The following is a 16,161-nucleotide window of genomic DNA, read 5'->3' on the forward strand; positions in this document are numbered from 1 at the left end:
TATATATATATATATATATATTATATATACACGGTACTTCATCCCAAACCCTGCCATCGGAAAAGTCTAACAGGTCAACTTGCCCCAAAGCAGCTATACGGACCTGCAATCATAAGGTACCCATAAGGCTAAAGAAGGAACCCTATCTCTCTTAAAGGGAACCTGTCACCTGAATTTGGCGGGACTGGTTTTGGGTCATATGGGCGGAGTTTTCGGGTGTTTGATTCACCCTTTCCTTACCCGCTGGCTGCATGCTGGCTGCAATATTGGATTGAAGTTCATTCTCTGTTCTCCGTAGTACATGCCTGCGCAAAGCAATCTTGCCTTGTGCAGGCGTGTACTATGGAGGACAGATAATGAACTTCAATCCAATATTGCAGCCAGCATGCAGCCAGCGGGTAAGGAAAGGGTGAATCAAACACCCGAAAACTCCGCCCATATGACCCAAAACCAGTCCCGCCAAATTCAGGTGACAGGTTCCCTTTAAGAATTAAAATGCTGTGGTCTCGATTGACAAGGCCATCCAAGGGGTTACATCGGCTCTGATCTGTTCAGGACCGATGCCACAGGGCGCCAGCTGTCAAAAACAACTGAACTGGCAGCATTTTCACTCATTGAGGAGGGTACTACACACATTTCTCAGCGATGTAAAAAAGTGACACTGAGGAATAAGGCTCATTAATGACCGTCATTAAAAGTCATAACTGCTTTCGATAAGTGGTAAAACTGGCCACATCTTGGAGTAGCTGCAGACCAGAGTAAAAAATATTTTTAAATCTCTGTTCCAGATATATTGGTTTGAAAAGTCTAGGTTATAATTTATGATAAGTCCAACTGAGCATTACTTCTGGAGTCGTGAACTTTCCCCCTGCATGACATTGACCAATCATAAGCTGGAGGCGTCATGCAGAAAAAAAAAATAGGTCCTGCTCTCTGTAGATGCTTTGTAGTATAAAGTAGAGCTGAGTGTTATTATAAACACATCTACAACAGCTCTCCTCTCACAAGCTCTGAAAGAGCTACCCACTCCACCCGCACTGATACTGTGCTGAGAGGAGAGCTGGAAGTGTTTGTAATCACACTCAGCATTGCTGTATTTTCATTTCCACACGGACTGCTAGAGATTGGAAGTGTTTGTAATAATGCTCAGGTTTGATCTCTGCTACACAGTAGCTGCAGCATATTTTTTTTTCCTGCATGACACCTCCTGTTTATTGTTCAGAGTTATGTAGGATAAGAAGCACATGCCCCTATGAAAAATGTTTGATGAACCCAATTAGGCATTAACAGGTACTTTGTTTTATTCAGATATGTAGCCACTATTCCACAATGTGGACAGTTAAACATGCTCAAACTGGTAAAAGGTCCTTTTTGAGGTTAGTGTAAGTCTTAATGTGTAAAAACAAAAAAAAAAAAAAGGATCTCCTCGATCCAGGCACTTGTGTTATCCATAAGAGAGCTCAGCACTTCACCATTGCATGTCCTTCATAAACAGTGATATAACATCCTATCATCATGATTAGGCCGGGGTCACACTAGACCGTAATACGGACGAGCGCAATGCGATTAAAAAAATCGCATAGCGCTCGTCCCAATGTTGATCTATGGGGCAGCTCCCATCATCCGATATTTTATCGGCCGTATTCAGGATCCGAGTGAAATCGCAGCATGCTGCGATTGTCAGCGTATCTCGGCCAAGAATCACCAATGAAAGTCTATGGGGGTGAGAAAAAATAGCACAGCACATGGACCATCAGTGTGACTTGCGAGAAATTCTCAGGCATTGGGCAGGTGACTGGAAAGGCTCAGCCATTATTTGCTCATTTTGCAAGTGTGTGAGAAAATCTCACCATACGGATGTCACACGGAGCATTTGATGCAAGAAAATCGCATCCTCGCACTGCACACGGATCACTGTTTTGGTAACATTTGTGCGATTCTCGTCCGTCAAAAATGGACCGTTTTTTTATACGTTGTGTGTGTCCCCGGCCTTAACCCCTTCATGACCCAGCCTATTTTGACCTTAAAGACCTTGCCGTTTTTTGCAATTCTGACCAGTGTCCCTTTATGAGGTAATAACTCAGGAACGCTTCAACGGATCCTAGCGGTTCTGAGATTGTTTTTTCGTGACATATTGGGCTTCATGTTAGTGGTAAATTTAGGTCAATAAATTCTGCGTTTATTTGTGATAAAAACGGAAATTTGGCGAAAATTTTGAAAATTTCGCAATTTTCACATTTTTAATTTTTATTCTGTTAAACCAGAGAGTTATGTGACACAAAATAGTTAATAAATAACATTTCCCACATGTCTACTTTACATCAGCACAATTTTGGAAACAACATTTTTTTTTGCTAGGAAGTTATAAGGGTTAAAATTTGACCAGCGATTTCTCATTTTTACAACGAAATTTACAAAACCATTTTTTTTAGGGACCACCTCACATTTGAAGTCAGTTTGAGGGGTCTATATGGCTGAAAATACCCAAAAGTGACACCATTCTAAAAACTGCACCCCTCAAGGTACTTAAAACCACATTCAAGAAGTTTATTAACCCTTCAGGTGCTTCACAGCCGCAGAAGCAACATGGAAGGAAAAAATGAACATTTAACTTTTTAGTCACAAAAATTATCTTTTAGCAACAATTTTTTTATTTTCCCAATGGTAAAAGGAGAAACCGAACCACGAAAGTTGTTGTCCAATTTGTCCTGAGTACGCTGATACCTCATATGTGGGGGTAAACCACTGTTTCGGCGCACGGCAGGGCTTGGAAGGGAAGGAGCGCCATTTGACTTTTTGAATGAAAAATTGGCTCCACTCTTTAGCGGACACCATGTCACGTTTGGAGAGCCCCCGTGTGCCTAAACATTGGCGCTCCCCCACAAGTGACCCCATTTTGGAAACTAGACCCCCCAAGGAACTTATCTAGATGCCTAGTGAGCACTTTAAACCCTCAGGTGCTTCACAAATTGATCTGTAAAAATGAAAAAGTACTTTTTTTTTCACAAAAAAATTCTTTTCGCCTCAAATTTTTCATTTTCACATGGGCAATAGGATAAAATAGATCATAAAATTTGTTGGGCAATTTCTCCCGAGTACGCCGATACCTCATATGTGGGGGTAAACCACTGTTTGGGCACACGGCAGGGCTCGGAAGGGAAGGCGCGCCATTTGACTTTTTGAATGGAAAATTAGCTCCAATTCTTAGCAGACACCATGTCGCGTTTGGAGAGCCCCTGTGTGCCTAAACATTGGAGCTCCCCCACAAGTGACCCCATTTTGGAAACTAGACCCCCCAAGGAACTTATCTAGATGCATATTGAGCACTTTAAACCTCCAGGTGCTTCACAGAAGTTTATAACGCAGAGCCATGAAAAAAAATAATAATTTTTCTTTCCTCAAAAATGATTTTTTAGCCTGGAATTTCCTATTTTGCCAAGGGTAGTAGGAGAAATTGGACCCCAAATGTTGTTGTCCAGTTTCTCCTGAATACGCTGATACCCCATATGTGGGGGTAAACCACTGTTTGGGCGCACGGCAGGGCTCGGAAGGGAAGGCACGCCATTTGGCTTTTTAAATGGAAAATTAGCTCCAATCATTAGCGGACACCATGTCACGTTTGGAGAGCCCCTGTGTGCCTAAACATTGGAGATCCCCCAGAAATGACCCCATTTTGGAAACTAGACCCCCAAAGGAACTAATCTAGATGTGTGGTGAGGACTTTGAACCCCCAAGTGCTTCACAGAAGTTTATAACGCAGAGCCATGAAAATAAAATAAAAAAATTATTTTCTCAAAAATGATCTTTTAGCCTGCAATTTTTTATTTTCCCAAGGGTAACAGGAGAAATTTGACCCCAAAAGTTGTTGTCCAGTTTCTCCTGAGTACGCTGATACCCTATATGTGGGGGGTAAACCACTGTTTGGGCACATGCCGGGGCTCGGAAGTGAAGTAGTGATGTTTTGAAATGCAGACTTTGATGGAATGCTCTGTGGGCGTCACGTTGCGTTTGCAGAGCCCCTGATGTGGCTAAACAGTAGAAACCCCCCACAAGTGACCCCATTTTGGAAACTAGACCCCGAAAGGAACTTATCTAGATGTGTGGTGAGCACTTTGAACCCCCAAGTGCTTCACAGAAGTTTATAATGCAGAGCCGTGAAAATAATAAATACGTTTCCTTTCCTCAAAAATAATTATTTAGCCCAGAATTTTTTAATTTTCCCCAAGGGTAACAGGAGAAATTTGACCCCAATATTTGTTGTCCAGTTTCTCCTGAGTATGCTGGTACCCCATATGTGGGGGTAAACCACTGTTTGGGCGCACGTCGGGGCTCGGAATTGAGGGAGCACCATTTGACTTTTTGAATACGAGATTGGCTGGAATCAATGGTGGCGCCATGTTGCGTTTGGAGACCCCTGATGTGCCTAAACAGTGGTAACCCCTCAATTCTACCTCCAACACTAACCTCAACACACCCCTAACTCTAATCCCAACTGTAGCCATAACCCTAATCACAACCTTAACCACAACCCTAATTCCAACCCTAACCCTAAGGCTATGTGCCCACGTTGCGGATTCGTGTGAGATTTTTCAGCATCATTTTTGAAAAATCCACGGGTAAAAGGCACTGCGTTTTACCTGCGGATTTTCAGTGTTTTTTGTGCGGATTTCACCTGCGGATTCCTATTGAGGAACAGGTGTAAAACGCTGCGGAATCCGCACAAAGAATTGACATGCTGCGGAAAATACAACACAGCGTTTCCGCGCGGTATTTTCCGCACCATGGGCACAGCGGATTTGGTTTTCCATAGGTTTACATGGTACTGTAAACCTGATGGAACACTGCTGCGAATCCGCAGCGGCCAATCCGCTGCGGATCCGCAGCCAAATCCGCACCGTGTGCACATAGCCTAATTCTAAAGGTATGTGCACACGCTGCGGAAAACGCTGCGGATACGCAGCAGTTTCCTATGAGTTTACAGTTCAATGTAAACCTATGGGAAACAAAAATCGCTGTACACATGCTGCGGAAAAACTGCACGGAAACGCAGCGGTTTACATTCCGCAGCATGTCACATCTTTGTGCGGATTCCGCAGCGGTTTTACAACTGCTCAAATAGAAAATCGCAGTTGTAAAACCGCAGTGAAATGCGCAGAAAAAACGCGGTAAATCCGCCATAAATCTGCAGCGGTTTAGCACTGCGGATTTATCAAATCCGCAGCGGAAAAATCCGCAGAGGACCAGAATACATGTGCACATACCGAAACCCTAACCCTAACCCTAGCCCTAATCCTATTCTAACATTAGTGGAAAAAAAAATTCTTTATTTTTTTATTGTCCCTACCTATGGGAGTGACAAAGGGGGGGGGGGGTCATTTATTATTTTTTTTATTTTGATCACTGTGATATAATCTATCTCAGTGATCAAAATGCACTTTGGAACGAATCTGCCGGCCGATTCGGCGGGCGAACTGCGCATGCGCCCGCCATTTTGGAAGATGGCGGCGCCCAGGGAGAAGACGGACGGACCCCGGCAGGATCGGTAAGTATGATGGGGTGGGGGGGAGCACGGGATCGGAGCATGGGGGGGTGGATCGGAGCGCGGGAGGGGTGGAACGGAGCACAGGGGGGTGGAATGGAGCACGGGGGGGTGGAACGGAGCACGGGGGGGTGAAACGGAGCACGGGGGGGTGAAACGGAGCACGGGGGGGGGGGGGTGGAACGGAGCACGGGGGGGGTGGATCGGAGTGCAGGGGGGGGGGTGGATCGGAGTGCAGGGGGGGGGGGGGGGGTGATTGGAGCACGGGGGGAGCGGACAAGAGCACGGGGGAGCGGAGCACAGGACGGAGGGGAGCCGGAGCAGTGTACCGGACAGATCGGAGGGCTGGGAGGGGGCGATAGGTGGGGTGGGGGCACATTAGTGTTTCCAGCCATGGCCGATGATATTGCAGCATCGTCCATGGCTGGATTGTAATATTTCACCAGTTATAATAGGTGAAATATTACAAATCGCTCTGATTGGCAGTTTCACTTTCAACAGCCAATCAGTGCGATCGTAGCCATGGGGGGCTAAACTACCACTCCCCCTGTCCCTGCAGATCCGGTGAAATGGGAGTTAACCCTTTCACCCGATCTGCAGGGACGCGATCTTTCCATGACGCCACATAGGCGTCATGGGTCGGATTGGCACAGACTTTCATGACGCCTACGTGGCGTCATGGGTCGGGAAGGGGTTAAGAATTCATCTGAAGGTAGAAATGCAATAATAAAAATCACATCCATCTTTGAGCAAAACTGGACATTGTTTTCTGGCTCTAGTGGAAGAAAAGCCCATCACACGCTGCATATTGGACAGAACTCAGTACTACTAGAAGAAAACTTTAGTCTGTTAGCCACAATATATGATACCTTGCTTTTTCTGAGGTCAGGTACTATTTCAAATGAGTGCGACTTCTGTTCTTCCCACTCAGGATTGACTGATTGCACTATGATCGAATTCATACATGAAAGCTGCATAATTGAAAAAGCTTGAGACCAAACACAAATGCACTATTTACCAAAGCACATCATCTCCAATTCTGCCCCCTGAGAGTGTTGTCTAGTAAGACTGGCAAATCTGGTTTTGCAGAAGGAAATTACCAAAAAATTATATAAAAAGACTCGGACACAAATGATGACAGACAGAATTTTACTATTGCTCCTGTAGAATGAAATTAAAATGTTAAAAATGAAATTATATAAACATGTTAGAAAGGTAGAAGTGGGGGAAACAATTCTTCCATCTTTTAAACTTATTGCTTGTGGCAACTGCTAAGTCCCAGAACATCAGCTCACCGGCTGCTTCAGGAATGTAAGGGTGTTTTACTGGTTTTATGTGGAAGCATCATATCAATAAGACATTAACGCTAGATTCACATCTGTATCATTGTCCAGGCACGGATAAGCCGTGGGTCTCCTGCCCTGAGCCCAGCAGCCTCATATATGCCTGGGAGGTTGTTGAGTTCAGGTCAGGAGACACATCACACATTGTGGTATGTAGCATTATTCTGTGTAATTATACAGCAAACTTTAGAAATCAATGAGTGTCCTTATTTCTTGAATCCGAGCTTCTTTTATTTCACGTGCACTTGGCTTGTGGGTTCCAAAGGCTCCGGCAGCAAGCTCTCTCTTCTTGCTCTGGATCTTTAACATATTTTCTTCAACAGAATCTTTTATAACAAACTAAGGAGAAATAACAAAAATTTCAGTCAGCAACTATATGAAGTTTAATGTATATAACTATGCATGAAAAAACCCAGTTCCCCCATCCAGGCACTAGTGCCATCCATAGAGAGGTCAGTACCCACCATTCTGGGGTGTTCAAGATCTTAGGCAGGCTTCACACTAGCGTTTGGCAGGGCTGCAGACGGCAGCCTTCTTCCTCCGTGAAGCCCTGCCTCTTCCTTCAGCTCCGCCTACGTCTGCATGCGTTCTGCGTACCCTATCTTTAACATTGGGTACGCAGGCCATGCGGATGTATGCGGATGCTTCCGCATGCGTCGTCTTAACGCTGCGCTGACCTGGATCAAACGCAACATGTTAGAATTTTTTTTGCAGTCGGCGCAGCATCAAAACGACGCATGCGGAGGCATCCGCATACATCCACATTGCCTGCGTTCCCAATGTTAAAGATAGGGACGCAGAGAGCATGTAGCCGTAGGCGGAGCTGAAGGAAGAGGCGCAGCAGTGGGCGGGGCTTAATGGAGGAAGAAGGCTGCCATCCGCAGCTCTGCCGAACGCTAGTGTGAAGCTAGCCTTCGTCACAGAGGTCACATTGTATCAACTCGCATCTGAAATACGTTGGTGCACATCACTCAGACTGTACTTCTGTTAATGTGTTTGCAATAAGCTGGAATGTGCAGAGTCAAGTTCACTAAAGACTTCAGTTTAGTTAAAGAGGTCAGAAAACATAACACATGGATAAGATTGTAAGTTATTAAATTGTAAGAAATCAGCGCGAGAATGTCTGGCCTCCCTGATGTCAGCCAGAAAACAGTTTTTTTTTGAGAGTAGAAGACATTCGGTTGCAATAATCATTTACAAAATGAAAACCCCAAATAATACTGTTCAGAGAAGAATGATATCATCTGTGAATCCAGCCTGTCACCAGTGATCAGGCCACAGACATTGTGCTACGTGCCTCAGCACAGGCCCAGGTTCTCATCTGCTGCAGCGCCTCAGGCACAGCTTTGACTACAAATAGCAGACATAGTAGCAAAGAAGGTTGTATTATTTTATTGGGTAAAATACTGGACAACATGACGGAAATCCAACAGACCCCATTATAGTTAATGTGGCCCACCAGGTGCTGCTCCTTCCCATCATGTGACAACTCCAGCACTGCTGTTGGCCACTTGCAGAGCACCCAACTCCTGAACGTTCACATGGTCCCAATGCTATTCTCTAATGATGTTATAGGACATCACCGACTGCAAGGAGATGGTGCAGGAGCAAGGAGCCGGCTGTAAGAGACCGCCAGACTCTGCTAGAGAAAACCGAGATATAGCTTATGACCAGAATAAGTGCTATATCTACAGTAAGGAAAGGGCAGACAGCTCTTATAACTCCCGTCCCAATAATGTGTGACTGCTGGGTGCTGGGAAGGAGTTGCTAGGTCCTATGAGACCCACATCAGCTCTGCTGTGCAGAAAAAAGGCAAAATTTAGCACTGTGTCTTGGAGATAATATGGCAGTCCCAGTTAGTGGGGAACTCAGAAAACATTTACATATATTTTTATGTGGTTATGACCCCCTGCAAGGCACAATGTGTGAAATACCGTATATACGCGAGTATAAGCCGAGATTTTCAGCCCATTTTTTTAGGCTGAAAGTGCCCCTCTCGGCTTATACTTGAGTCGTTGTCCCAGGGGGTCAGCGGGGGAGGGGGAGCAGCGGCTGTCACATACTCACCTGCTCCTGGCGCGGTCCCTCCATGTTCCATGGTCTCCGGGTGCCGGCAGCTCTTCCTGTGTTCAGCAGTCACGTGGTACCGCTCATTAAAGTAATGAATATGGACGCAGTTGACCGATGCCCCACCCGTACACAGTAGAGGGTCAGTCAAACTTGATATCAGCGGGTGTGGACGACGTTAGTCTGAAAACCAGTTCCTGCTCTATTCATCCCGCAGGAAGCAGATGTTATAGTGTATGGCAAAGATCGGCAGTCACTACATACTGGTTGTGGAATGGTGTTGGCAGTAGAATTGCACCTGAAGATTATCAGCTGGATTTATGGCCACTTTATCCAGAACCTAGTGCACCACACAAAATGCTTTTTATCTCCACACAAGAAATAGGCCCGATGCTATGGCATCGGGAGTGTGCTGAAATTAATATCTGTGCATGCTTAGTGGTGCTGACAGGAGCAGCAGATACGTAACATAGTTATTAAGGTTGAAGGAAAACTTTAAGTCCATCTAGTTCAACCCATAGCCTAACCTAAGGCTGGGTTCACACTGCGTTAGCAGCAGCTCGTTCAGCACATACGCTAACGGGCTGCTGTAATGCAAGTGCTGACGATTACATCGCGCTAGCGAAGATGGAGCATCTGTTAGCTCTATCTGCGCTAGCAGCGACGGACCTGGAAACGCTGCAGCCCGCGTCTCGGGGTCCGTCACTCAATGATGACACATCCCTAGCGCACGCCCATTATGGACGTGCGCTAGCGATGTGTCCGACATTGCAGTCAATGGCGGCCTTAACGGACTACGTTACACCGTGTTTATGCCACGGTGTAACGTAGTCCATCTAACGGATTGCCAGGACGCAATGTGAACCCAGCCTAACATGCCCTAACATGTTGAACCAGAGGAAGGCAAAAAAACCCATGTGGCAAGGAGTAAGCTCCAAATTGGGGAAAAAATTTCTTCCCAACTCCACATACGGCAATCAGACTAGTTCCCTGGATCAACACCCTAACAAGGAATCTAGTATATATACCCTGTAACATTATACTTTTCAAGAAAGGCATCCAGTCCCCTCTTAAAATTTAAGTAATGAATCACTCATTACAACATCATACGGCAGAGAGTTCCATAGTCTCACTGCTCTTACTGTAAAGAATCCACGTTTGTTATTATGCTTAAACCTTCTTTACTCCAGACTTAGAGGATGCCCCCTTGTCCTTGTCTCAGGTCTATGATTAAAAAGCTAATCCGAAAGGTCTTTGTACTGTCCCCTGTGATGCAGTGACCCCTGTGGCAGCTAGGGGGCGCTGTGAGTGCTCCTTGGGATGTGCATGGAGGCATATCTATTGTGATAATCGTGGTGAAACAGTGACTGGCTGTGTTGTGAATGGCCGATATGTGTCGCAGAGGGAGTCTGCGTGGTAAGTCTGATGCAACGTTGTTGTTCTGGGACCTGTAGTCCCTCAAGAGTGTGTAAATGTATGGTGTAGTTGTAAGGGAGACTTACTAGGCTAGTTGTGTGAGATGGGCGGGACAAACTAGCCACACATCTACACTTCCACCCAGGGGAGTGGTTAAGGGTATATAATGTGACCAGGGTGTGGGTCACATGTTCCTGTGTGGTTCCAGTGGAAGGTCCTGGAGAGCCTGTGTGTTGGGAGGTCCTGGGAGTAGGACCCGATCCCTGAACAGCATACTGAACAACCTGTGTTGGATTTCCTGGGAGTAGGAGTCCTGAAGAGCACGTGGTGGGGCTTTAGACCTGGTGGCCTGGGGTGTTGGACCGTGGTCCTGAATAGCACCTGGACAGAGCACATGCTGGTGTGTTGGTTTTCCTGGGAGTAGGAGTCCTGAATAGCACACTGAACAACCTGTTGGATTTCCTGGGAGTAAGAGTCCTGAACAGCACATGGTGGGGCTTTGGACTTGCTAGTGGCCTGGGGTGTTGGTCTGATGTCCTGAATAGCATCTGGACAGGTCATATGCCTGGGGTATTGGACTGACGTCCTGAATAGCACCTGGACAGGTTATATGCTTGGGGTGTTGGACGAGGTCCTGAATAGCACCTGGACAGGTCACACGTGCGGTTCATGTGAGGAGGAGACGCCAGTGTATTGGATTTCCTGGGAGTAGGAATCCTGAATAGCACACTGGGCAATCTGTGTTGGGAGACCTGGGAGTAGGAATCCTGAAGAGCTCATGCTGGTGTGTTGGGAGGTCCTGGGAGTAGGACCGTATCCCTGAATAGCGCACAGAAAGACTCTGAGTCTGGATGGTCTATGTTGGGGAAGCTACCGTCCTTCGGTGGGTCTGGACTGACTAAGATATGCCGCCCAGGCAAGTTGGTGATCCCTGTGAGGCAGCTTTCCCGGAGGAGTGGACTGACAAGGAGTCAGCAGGTGGAGCAGGAGCTCCCGTCAGGTACCTATACAGACTGTTGGTGCTTGTGATATTCTATGAACTGTGTGGTCTCCCATGGCGACTGAACGGAGTGAGGTTCAGCGTGTTAAGAGACCGTGACCCAGTGTCATATGCGCTGTATGTGACTTGGGACATTGGTGAAGTGTACGGCGTACAGACACCCATGGTAACTGGGCGAAGTGAGAGGTCCAGCATGTTTAGTGTCTGCAGCGCCCCAGAGATCTGGTCGTTGCAGTATGACACTCTGCCGCTAAGGGGAGTGATGGTACGTCTGATGGCACTGAAGGAATTCTACTGACCAGGTATCACCAGCACACATTACACTTCACACTCCGGCCACTAGGGGGAGAAAAAGGCTTTATTTAGTGGGCCACTCCTCACACTGGTAAAACTAGGGGTTGGATAGGAAGTTAGCCAGAAGCTGACTGGGTTGGATTCAGGCAACATCCCGTGGCAGGGGGTGTTGCAGGGAGAAGATTCAGGGGGGTGCCTGTCAGGCGTGGAACCTGGCATGTACCTAGCGAACAGAACGTTACGCAACCGCGCCTGCACTACCTTGCGGCGGTATCCTAAGAAAGAGACACGAAGCGAAAGATATTGTGGAACAGTGAGAAACGACATCAAGCACAAAGGAGAGCCAGTAGGAGTCGTGCCCCGAGAACGGCAACATCCTACTGAGGCGCGTAGCCGGTGGCCGGAACACCGAAGAAGTAACTGACTCCATGCCTTACTTCAAACTTCGCAGGACAGTTAATTATAGGTTGGCTGTCTACCTTAAATTTCCTACGCAGACATAGGGGGCAACGCGTGGAGAGGGGCGTCTCTAGGGTCCCGTCATACGGGTGCGTCCTAGCCATAACATACCTGGGGGACGAGAAACTAGTAACATCTGGAACGAAATAGAAAGAAAGAGAAAGAACTAGAAAGAAATAACGAACTAAAACAGAAGTTGTGAGAACTATACCGAATGCTCAGCAGGGTAGCACTACAACACACAGGCACTATTGGTAGGCAACGATTTCCACCTGTAAAGGGAACTCTGGATGTGCCATCGGACCGGCCGGTCTCAGACAGCCCTGTTAACTGTGCTCTGGATTGCGGATCCTGAAGTCTTCAGTAAAGAGGTAAAGAGACTGCAACCTTGTGTCCTCGTTATTGTCTGCACATCACACCATCGCCATCTACATCACTGGGAAGCCCTGGGGACATACTTCACCTGTGGGAAGGTATACCATCTAGCTGCCATTCCATCACCCTAGCGGACCCCAAGCAGCGTCGGTCATCCTGACCGAACGCCACAGGTCACGAAACCTTGACAGACTCCTATCACCTTTTATTGGACGCCCCTTAGCAGGGTCACGGACCGGGTCCAGCCACCGTGACTACCCCAGAACTGAGACAGAAAGGACCGGTACCGAGTAACCTGTGGCCCTGTGTCTGGGGGCGCTCCATGTCTGTGAGACAAAGCCGTAAATGAAGTGTTGAAGACAAAGCTGCAAGTTAATATCACCAGTTGGTGCCTGTTGTGTTTGATGAAATGTATAATGTGAACTGTGCATAACCCGGTTTGAGACACTTTAATAAACTGCATGGGCTGTGTTTAAGTGAAAAATCGTGCCTGACTACGTTAATCCCGTGCCAAACGAGTGTCCCCAATACACTTAGTGAGAGCAATCTTACACCCCTCATATATTTATACATTAAAGGGCCACTGTCACCCCCTCCAGCCGTTATAAACTAAAAGAGCCACCTTGTGCAGCAGTAATCAAGGTGGCTCTTTTAGTTTTTGGTGCATGTATTCCCAAAATAAAGCGTTTTATAACTTCTGCAAAATACCTGTCTTTATCCAGGGAGGCAAGTCCTCACCCCCTGCTTGAACTGCCACACTGCCGTCACTCAAATTTTCAGGTGCTCCGGGCACCGCCCCCTCCACGCTGTTGTCGCATGAAATCCGGCGCCTGCGCTGTGTAGTACTGTCTCATGCAGCCAGGCTTGCAGACTGCGCCTGTACGGCCACCCACCTTGGTAATCCCAGCCCCGCAGTGTATTATGCATTATGCACAGTGCGGGGCTGGAATTCCTGGGCATGCGCACTGCGTGTGTCAGCGGGGGACCCGGGTGAATGGCTGACACACGGAGTGCGCATGCCCAGGAATCCCAGCCCCGCACTGTGCATAATGCCCAGGAAGTCCATCTAGTTCAACCCATAGCCTAACCTAACATGCCCTAACATATTGATCCAGAGGAAGGCAAAAAAAAACCCCATGTGGCAAATAGTAAGCTCCACTTTGAGGAAAAAAATTCCTTCCCAACTCCACATATCAAGGAATCTAGTATATATACCCTGCAACATTATACTTTTCAAGAAAGGTATCCAATCCCCTCTTAAATTTAAGTAATGAATCACTCATTACAACATCATACGGCAGAGAGTTCCATAGTCTCACTGCTCTTACAGTAAAGAATCCGCGTCTGTTATTATGCTTAAACCTGCTTTCCTCCAGACGTAGAGGATGCCCCCTTGTCCCTGTTTCAGGTCTATGATTAAAAAGATTATCAGAAAGGTCTTTGTACTGTCCCCTCATATATTTATGCAATAAAATAAGATCGCACCTTAGTCTTCGTTTTTCCAAACTAAACAGCCCCAAGTGTAATAACCCATCTTGGTATTGCAGACCCCCTAGTTGAAGTCCCCCATAATAATGACTTCTCCTTGAGTCGCAGCTTCATCTGTTTGCTTTATGAGGATATTCTCTGTTGCTTCCATTTTTTTTGGAGACTTACAACAAACCCCTATCAGTAATTTATTATTTTTCCCCCTCCCCTTATCTCCACCCACATGTCTCACACCATTTACGCTTTCCAACATACCGTATTTTTCGGATTATAAGACGAACCCCAAATTTTGAGGAGAAAAATAAGAAAAAAATATTTTGTAATGAAAGGATTATAAGAAGCACCACAATTTTATCTTATTGCTTACCGGGGGTGGTGGCTGCGGTGAAGCGGGGTCCCTGCTGGAGGAGGCAAGAGTGGGGTGATGCTGCAGGCCGCAGGCAGGGATGAGGGGGGCTCTGATGTGTGGCGCGCTGCTGCAGGGGTCTTGTGCTGCTGCCGGGTGTCTCCAGGTGCCCGGTGATTGCTGGCCAGTGCTGCGGGTGTCTCCAGTGCCCAGCGGCGCTGCCCGGGGCTCTGCCAACATTTTGCAATAGGCTAGAGCCCCGGCACTTCCATGGTTCCATGTGAGGTGGTCTCTGGGAATATGGCGCATGCGCAGATGGTGATCTCGGGACCAAGATCTCGAGATGAGATTTCAGCGCAGCGCTGCGCATGCGCCGCCCATGGTGGTGGCCATATTCCCAGAGACCACCGCATATGGAACCGTGGAAGTGCCGGGGCTCTGGCCTGTCGCCTCGGACACCCACGCAGCACCGCTGGGCACCGGAGACACCCGCAGCACTGGCCAGCAACCAGACACCCTGTATGTCACTTGCACAGGCACAAGTGACACTGCCATGGTGCCTTATGAGATACGGGGACAGTGGCCGGAAGTCCCAACTGGCGATTATTATATAGGATGTATGATTGGCTCTGATGGCAACTAAATTTCAATCCAATATGACACATTCATAACTGCAGCCACTGCGAGATGCCATCAAGTAATCCCAGGCTTCAGTGAACGTCTGTCCAATTTACAGCAGGAAATCAGTCACCAAACACATTCTCTCCTTGGCTTTCTTAGGAGCCATTCACATTCTCCACTGCCAAAATGATGCTGATCAGTAGAGAAGGCCTTCACATGATCAAGGCTTGTCCCTTTAAATCAATATTAATCAAGTTTACCTTAGTAATGATCACTTCCTTAGTCTGTCCAAGACGGTGACAACGATCAAAGCACTGCTCTTCAGCGGCTGGATTCCAGGCCTATCAATAAGTGGGTATAGAAGGACACAGAATGGTCACAATAGTAGAGGCCATATTTCAACAAAAAACACCTGAAATCCATATTCAAAAATACATGAAGAATTTTAAGATGTCTTATGTAAGTAAGGAAATTCAGTGAAAAAGAGACCAATACTTTAAAAGAGAACAGCAGAACTGGATCTACAAGAACCGCCCCAAGACCATTCTTGATAAACTGGCTATGATAGGGATGTACTGAGATCAAGGCGGAAAGCTCCATAAAACAGCAGACCTGCCACCTCAGTTTTATTATTGCACTTCCATAAAAAAAACTATTAATTTTCATAACCAGTTCATGAGTAGTCATTTTTTTTGGACATGCCATTTTTTTCTCTCACTCCAGTTAGTCAAATAACTGCCTTTTCTAACAATATGTGGAGCCTAATATTCAGGTCATATGATAAATATATATTAGTTTGTGTTTTTTTTCTTGACAATATTAATGAAAAAAAGTGGAAACACAGCATTTCTCTATCACTTCATTGGGAGACACAGGAAACCATGGGGGTATGCTGCTGACACTAGGCAGAAAAAAACACCTCCCCAGCAGGCTACTCCCACCGACTGGTAGAGAACTAATCAGTTTTTGCTTAGTATCCAGGGAGGCAGACAAGGGTCTGAGTTCAGACCAGTCTCTACCATCTTGTTGTGGCTTACTAATGATTTCTTTCTTTGTTTCAGATACAGCTTGTGACCTCAGGCAACAGAATATAAATTCCCACCCTGATTACCCTCCTAAGGGACAGACAGAACAGTGTAGTGCTGTCCACATCACACCATCTCTAATCTGACAGCCAGGACTCTCTCGGGCTGGCTTGTGAAAAACATCTGAA

General features: G+C 46.7%; 1 protein-coding gene across 1 annotated transcript in view; it reads right to left on the reverse strand.

Moving 5' to 3' along the window:
* Positions 1–6,671: 6,671 nt before the first annotated feature.
* HLTF (helicase like transcription factor) overlaps positions 6,672–16,161 on the reverse strand; it is a 178,774-nt gene continuing 169,284 nt past the window's right edge. The window contains exons 23-24 of the mRNA XM_069727608.1: positions 15,209–15,289; positions 6,672–7,221 (exon numbers count right to left, since the gene is read on the reverse strand). Of these exons, the coding sequence (XP_069583709.1) occupies positions 7,069–7,221; positions 15,209–15,289 (234 nt within the window). The 3' untranslated portion in view covers positions 6,672–7,068. The remainder of the gene's footprint in view (positions 7,222–15,208; positions 15,290–16,161) is intronic.

The sequence above is a fragment of the Ranitomeya imitator genome, chromosome 5 (assembly GCF_032444005.1).
Source record: "Ranitomeya imitator isolate aRanImi1 chromosome 5, aRanImi1.pri, whole genome shotgun sequence".
NCBI lineage: Eukaryota > Metazoa > Chordata > Amphibia > Anura > Dendrobatidae > Ranitomeya > Ranitomeya imitator.